The sequence below is a fragment of the Paramisgurnus dabryanus genome, chromosome 19 (genome assembly GCF_030506205.2).
Source record: "Paramisgurnus dabryanus chromosome 19, PD_genome_1.1, whole genome shotgun sequence".
Classification (NCBI taxonomy): Eukaryota; Metazoa; Chordata; class Actinopteri; order Cypriniformes; family Cobitidae; genus Paramisgurnus; species Paramisgurnus dabryanus.
Window position 1 is genome coordinate 2,148,526 of NC_133355.1, and position 7,183 is coordinate 2,155,708.

General features: G+C 37.4%; 1 protein-coding gene and 1 long non-coding RNA gene across 2 annotated transcripts; both read right to left on the reverse strand.

The window, feature by feature from the left end:
* Positions 1 to 2,643: 2,643 nt before the first annotated feature.
* LOC135771407 (uncharacterized) lies at positions 2,644 to 4,210 on the reverse strand. The gene is made up of 2 exons (XM_065281641.2): positions 3,435 to 4,210; positions 2,644 to 3,038 (listed from the first exon to the last, which is right to left on the reverse strand). Exons 1-2 carry the CDS (start codon positions 4,068 to 4,070, stop codon positions 2,709 to 2,711), a joined length of 966 nt encoding a protein of 321 aa, XP_065137713.2. The 5' UTR covers positions 4,071 to 4,210; the 3' UTR covers positions 2,644 to 2,708.
* Positions 4,211 to 6,449: 2,239 nt separating this feature from the next.
* Positions 6,450 to 7,181, reverse strand: LOC135774484 (uncharacterized). The gene is made up of 2 exons (XR_010543696.1): positions 6,975 to 7,181; positions 6,450 to 6,879 (listed from the first exon to the last, which is right to left on the reverse strand). It is a non-coding gene; the product is annotated as an uncharacterized lncRNA (long non-coding RNA).
* Between the last annotated feature and the right edge of the window lie 2 nt (positions 7,182 to 7,183).

Here is a 7,183-nt window from a genome sequence, read left to right on the forward strand (position 1 = left end):
ATAAGCATGCACCTATAACTTTATAATTTGAGTGGCCAGATTTTACTTTTAGTGGTCCTCAGTAACATGTTCTTTTTCAGCTGTAATGACTTTTAGGCACCAAAAGTTAACATGCTTGTCTCTTTCCTTTCACAGATTGACAGAGAAGTCATCCTGCTTATGGAAGATGCCGAACTGGCAAAGTACCTGCCCTCATATGGAGACAGAATTGCACTGATACATTTCTGCAGGCATCAGACACCATCTGTAAAGCGAAAGCTGGGTCTTTTTAACAAACTAAAAGAGAAAATGAAGCTTAGAAAAGAGGAAAATGAGGATGAGCCACAAACTTTAAACAAAAAGGCAAACTGCAAAACAAAACCATGCACACGAACCATTGAAATTGGATGGCTTCACAAAGAAAGTGAAGTAGTAAAGCAGGTTCGGGCAAGACAAGGTGGGGGGACTAGAAAAATACAGATAAGTGTTCAGGCAGGATATGACGAAATACTAAAGGAAGGAAAGGCATTATTCTTTCCCAACGGAAGCTCCACCAAAGGTCCTGAATCTGATTTTGAATTTGAAGTTTGGGACTTTAAGCAAAATCCTCTTCCCAAGAACCTGTCAGTCGGAGTGATTTACAATACTGTCAAACTCCCCATGCTACGATTCTATATAGCAACTTGTCCAAAAATGAATCTGACAGAAGAGTCTAGTGATGAACCTGACCAGGCTACTGATGCCTCTGATTTGGATCTGAATAAAGGTGATGGCGGGTCTACTCAGAATGGATATGAGCAACTAGACTTAAATGAGCCTCAGGACACCCTACCGGATGTGTTCTTTATTTCTGCAGAAGATATTAGTGTAAATTCCTCCGGAGACCATCTTGCAAGCCTGATGTTCAATGTCAGCAGTGACCCTGAGATTACATTTGGTCCACAAGAGCACAGTGACAGAGATTCCCTTAATGACACATTGGCCCATGAGCCTTGTGAACAAAGTGCTCCAAATGCTTTGCCTGACAGGATTTTAACCATACACTACTCAAATAGCTTCAATGACATGATAGAGGCATTTTCAGACAACAAAATTGTCACCCAGTCCTTATCAGTGCAACGTATACTTCCCAATAACTCAGAGGAAGCAGGTAGTGGTCCAGGTGTCCTTCGTGATGTGTACAGTAGCTTTTGGTCTGATTTCTACGAACACTGCACTGTTGGAACATCTGTAAAAGTGCCTTTCCTCAGGCATGACTTCAGCACTGACAAATGGAAAGCTGTGGGGCGAGTCCTTCTTAAAGGGTTTAAAGACTGCAAATACATGCCCATCAAACTTGCTGCACCATTTCTGGAGGAGATGCTGTTTGGGGTTGTATATACAGACCTAAAGGAAACATTCCTTAATTTTGTGAGCTGCCAGGAGCGAGATGTTCTCAAACAAGCGCTAAATGACTTTTCCTCTGTTGACATGGATGACCTTTTGGACATCATGAACACTTATGAGTGCCGGAAGAAGGTCACTGCTTCATCTCTATCTGCAATAGTTGATGAAATTGCTCATAAAGAGCTTATACAGAAACCAATGTTCGTAATTGATTGTTGGAAGGAGGTCACAAATGGCCAGATCTCTCTAAGTCATGAAAATATTGAACAACTATACAAAGATTTAGAGCCTACACCGAAAAAGGTGATTGGGTTTTTGAAGTTCCCTCCAGGAATGTCAAATAATCAAGCAGAAGTTGCCAACCACCTAAAGAGGTATATCAGGGAAATTGATGAAGACAAGCTCAGGAGATTTTTGAGATTCTGTACTGGTTCTGATTTGATGGTTGCAGATGCTATTCAGGTGCAGTTCACTTTCCAGACAGATTTTACTAGACGGCCAATTGGACGTACCTGTGGATCGGTCCTAGAACTCTCAGACTCCTATGACAATTTCCCACAGTTTCGTGCTGAATTTAACTGTGTTTTGGAAAGTAACATCTGGGTCATGGACATTGTGTAGCTGGAATATTTTTGTTTCACATACACACTTACAAACTTCATAAATGCCCATAAGTGTAAAAAAGAAGAAAGTTGATTCATAAAAATATCAAAGTGCAGAACACTGCACTGTTTCACAGTGTTCAAGACTTTGCACGTGGTAACTGTGCGAATACGTTGGATATGTTGTGCTTATCTTATGTTTGATGCAAATTTATATGCTCATTCAATGTTGAATTCTGAAGAAAAACAGGTTTTTATTCAAGTTGTGCAATGCAGAAAACATACACTGTTCGGGGCCTTGCACATCTGTTAACATTGTGTTTGTTTACTTATTAATTAGTATTCATATACTCCAATTGAATGTTGTAAAATGTTAAGGTAGAAAGTAAACTTTCTCTGTTTAGAGAATAACACTTCAAAAAAAGATACATGAGTTATCAGCAGCTTTCTAAAATGCTTCATGCAGTCACTGTGAGGTTTGCATATATTTACTGTTTATAGATGTCTGATTTTTTTGTTGGTAGAGGTTAAATCTTAAATGTGCATTTTTGTTAAACATTTTGCATGTATTACCTCTACTGGTTCACTACCAGTTAATGTTTATTAATGTTGATTACTGGTATACTGTACTTTTATGTTTAAAACATATTACAATGCAGTTACATTAGCATAACACATTTTCTGAAACAGTCTGAGTCTTAAGATCAGAGCTCAAGTTTAAAACATTAAAAGTTTTTCTTTCTAGATATTTTCTAGTATCTCATTTCTTAACAGAATGTACACTTCAGCTGCATGGTATGGGTCTGTAGGAGCAGTTAATCCTTTTTCTTCCATAAGAAGTGTGCAGAGCTCAAACACAGTCTTGTCACAGGGGTATGGCCCTTTTGGGGTGCTCTCCTCTTTGCAAACCGCCACTTCCTCAGGGTCAACACATTTGAGTTTGTCCTCCCCTGCACCATAAATTTCTGGCATAGAAAACATCAAAGCAGGCCGTAGTCCGTGCATTCCCTGGCCTGGTCTTGGTCTTATTTGGTGGGTGTTCCATGTTCTCACAACTTCATCTAATTCATCCTGTATGAAAATAAAGAAATTAATGACAGAAAATGAATGTAGACTAAGCCACAGAACTATCACCATGAAAACTGCAGATATGCAATGTGATAATTATTTGTTAATAATTCAGCTTAATGTCTTGTTACTTAATTTTATTTTGACTCTAAAAATATCATGCTTACTGTATGATATGCCCTGTCACTGTAAAAATATCACAGTACCAGCATAAACAACACTTTATAGTTTACTAATAATAATGGTTAAACCCATATGTTTATCTATAGATACATCCATCAAATTGGATATGATTGTTTGATTGGCATAAAGTAAAACTGTAATCGACTTTGATTCCCAATCTACAGGCTATAGCATATTAAGTACAATACATTGGTTATACAGTACTACATACTGTACCTGGATAAGGTTAAGAAAGCAGAACTGTATTAGATTTTTGTCCAAGAAATCACCAGAGAAATGCCCGTCGTCTCTGAGGGTCTGAAAGATGTCCATCCAAAGCTGTCCACTTTGTTTACGCAGGATACCCCACCATGCTTCTATGCGCTGATTTGCCGTGCTGCATCCATACATGAAACTTTTCTCGCCTGCATAGCCGTCTGTGTGGTTTCTCCGCAGGAAAACTTGCATGTCTTTGACATGTCCATTTTCCGTCCCAGGGTCGGCACGCAATCGCTCGGGACAACCCCCAATGCCTGTTACAGTGGAAATATAGTAGGCTGCTATTACTTTGGGGTCACTGTTAGTATTGTACGCTTCCATCCATAACACAAACCGACTAAAGCCGTCAATGCAACCATTAATTGCAATGCCGTACGGCTTGAGTTTATCATATGAATCCATATGCCACAACGCGTTCGGACCTCGGCTGAAGTACTGGCGACGCCGGAGACGTCGAGCGCGCCGGTGTTCCACTCCTTCAGGGTCTATTGCTTTAATTATCATCCTCATATTCTCTTGAGAAACAACGTATCCTCTTCGAATAGCACGCAGATGTAACCATCGATATCCTTGGAGTCGACCACTGGTTGCCATTTCAGATTGCACGAAAGAGGCAATTTCTTGAATGTCTGTCTGGTTCTTTCTTCTGAATAAATTCAATTTTCTGCATAACCGCTGCAGTGTCCGGATGCTTATAATAACTCCATGTTGATGTGCTAAGAGATGGAGGATCTCTTTATTACAAAATCCCATCCTAAAATAGGATTTAATGAAATCCTCCACGTCCATGTCTAACAGAAGCTACAACGTTTCGGTGCAGGCTACTTAAAAATAACATGACTTTATTCTCGAAATGTTTCGACTTTATTCTCGAAATGTTTTGACTTTATTCTCGAAATGTTTCGACTTTATTCTCATAATTTTTACTTTATTCTCAATATATTTCGATTTTATTCTCATAATTTTGACTTTATTCTCGAAATATTTCGACTTTATTCTCATAATTTTGACTTTATTCTCGAAATATTTCGACTTTATTCTCATAATTTTGAATTTATTTTCAAAAGGTTTTGACTTTATTCTCGAAATTGTATTTATTTATTTTTTTCAAGATGGCACTAAAACGCCGTCGTAAAATCTACCTTTTAATAGATGACAAAGTGTGTGTGGATGGTGGTTCCCCTTCTCAAGTTCGGCGCATGCTCTCGTCACTCAATGCTCAAATTATGTTTCAACTTTTTTCTCATAATTTTGACTTTATTCTCGAAATATTTCGACTTTTTTTCATAATTTTGACTTTATTCTCGAAATATTTCGACTTTTTTTCTCATAATTTTGACTTTATTCTCGAAATATTTCGACTTTTTTCTCATAATTTTGACTTTATTCTCGAAATATTTCGACTTTTTTTCTCATAATTTTGACTTTATTCTCGAAATGTTTCGACTTTATTCTCGTAATTTTGCCTTTATTCTCGAAATATTTCGACTTTATTCTCGTAATTTTGACTTTATTCTCAAAATATTTCGACTTTATTCTCGTAATTTTGACTTTATTCTCGAAATTGTATATATATATTTTTTTTCTAGATGGCACTAAAACGCCGTCGTAGTACGGAGAGTTGTCTGAAGTTGGTTTGGAAGAAATATCACTGAAAAGTATTTTAGAAGTAGGATCAAGCGGGAGGGGAAAACATTATTTTTTCAAATTTTTGATAGACACTGGATTATACTACCGAATATTGTGCAGTAAGGTATAAGTCCAGTAGATGGCAGCAATGCAACTTTTTTGGATGCCGGCTGCCGTAAAATCTCAAAGAAGAAGAAGAACGATAAAATTTGGCAGAAGGAATGGAATGAAGAATAGCTAAATCAGAAGGTAAGAGTATAGCATAGACATCATATAGGTAGACGCCCTATCGACCGCTACTGCCTACTGGCGCGGTGAGATATGGGGCCGCCATCTTAGATCGGTCACCCGCTCCACTCAGTGTAATCTGTATGACTGGTGGAATGAGCTATCAGCGCATTTAATTAATCATATCTCAGTGAATACCGAACAGATTTTCACGCGGGTTTTTTTGCTGCAAAGGTCATTCATGGAGCTATTATATAGGACACATGGTTCGGCGTATTTTAATCCCTTATGTGCCGCAAATCCCGTTTGAGTGGGGGTGACAATGTGATGTACATCTTTAAATGAATATTTCTCTGGGATTCTTTGGGCTAGAAACCTAATCTTGGTCTTGTTTTAAAGAAGACAATTTAGGGTTTTTCACAAATGAGTTGGAACGTAAAAATATTAAATATAAATACTTTTATAGCCGTTTACCTTTATTTTAATATATCAAATTATGCAGTAACATATTAATTTATAAATAAAATTACATAAAAGTTAATGTTTCACACAATAAATAATGTTAACATGAAGCAATATGTCTCAAGTAGTTGTGATCCAAATCACAAAAAAATGATGTTTGGGTCACAATTTTAATGGTTTTACCAACAACTGCCACTAGATTTTGCCACATACTCTTGTACTCTTGTATACTCACAAACTAATAAATTACTGTCACCGCAATATTATGCATGCAAAAAGATTTTGAAATATTAAAACTACATTCTGAGAGCTTTCCGGTGATATATAGCTTGCCATGATTTTTTAGGTTTAGAGTAGGGTTTTAGTGTTATATGCTAAAACAAATTTGGCCTACCTGTGGGCCCGTAACATTTTTAGAAACTGACTCTCACTGTGTCATAATTTTCCCCAAATGGTAATGAAATATGAAAATTATACTATTTGAGCTTTCCAACAATATATAGTTTGTCAATATTTAGGTTTAGAATCTTAGTGTTACCAACACTAATGTGGACAGCGCCACTTAATGTTCATAGTAGGAATGAATGAATATTCACTAAACAGTAATAAAATATTCTGATATAAGATATAAAGTGAGTCCAAAATCAAAATATGTGGTGTAGGACATAAGATATTTTATAAATCACACACTATAAATATGACAAAGATGCAGAAACAGATAGTTGCAATAAAATAAGACTTTTTAATATGGTGAAGAAACAATTTAAAATGATTTGTAAACCCCCCCACACACTCACACGCGCGCGCACGCACGCACGCACGCGCACACACACACACACACACACACCCCTGTCCAGAGCTTCTTTCCCGTGCTCCCTTTCTGTAGTTCAAGAGAGGTGAGTTTGGCAACATGGTGGAGCCTTATCTTTAAAAACACAGACACAACCAGTGACAACGAGTCAGACTGATAGTTGTCGATTCCAAACCGAATCTCCTCAATGTCCTCCCTACGAAGGAAAACATCGTCTGTTCCTGTTGACATCTCAGCTTTTTAAAGCTCGGCGGATCACGCAGCTCACAGCACCTTATAATAATAATAATAATAATAATACACATTTATATAGCGCTTTACACAATACTCACAACAGAGAAACTCTTGTAATTATTACTTTACTTTACCCCACTCTCCTTGCAGGGTGAACAGCGGCTGGTGCAGTAAACATAGCCTAGCGAACGTTAGCTGGCTACGATTTCAGTACAGTAAAATCAATAAGCTGGCTCTTTCTCAATTTTCTGGTAATATTCTATTCACAAAATACAACCAATAGTACCGCGATGTTAAAAAGTACTTGTGAAAATAATCCTCCGGGCTCTATTTGCGATCGTCC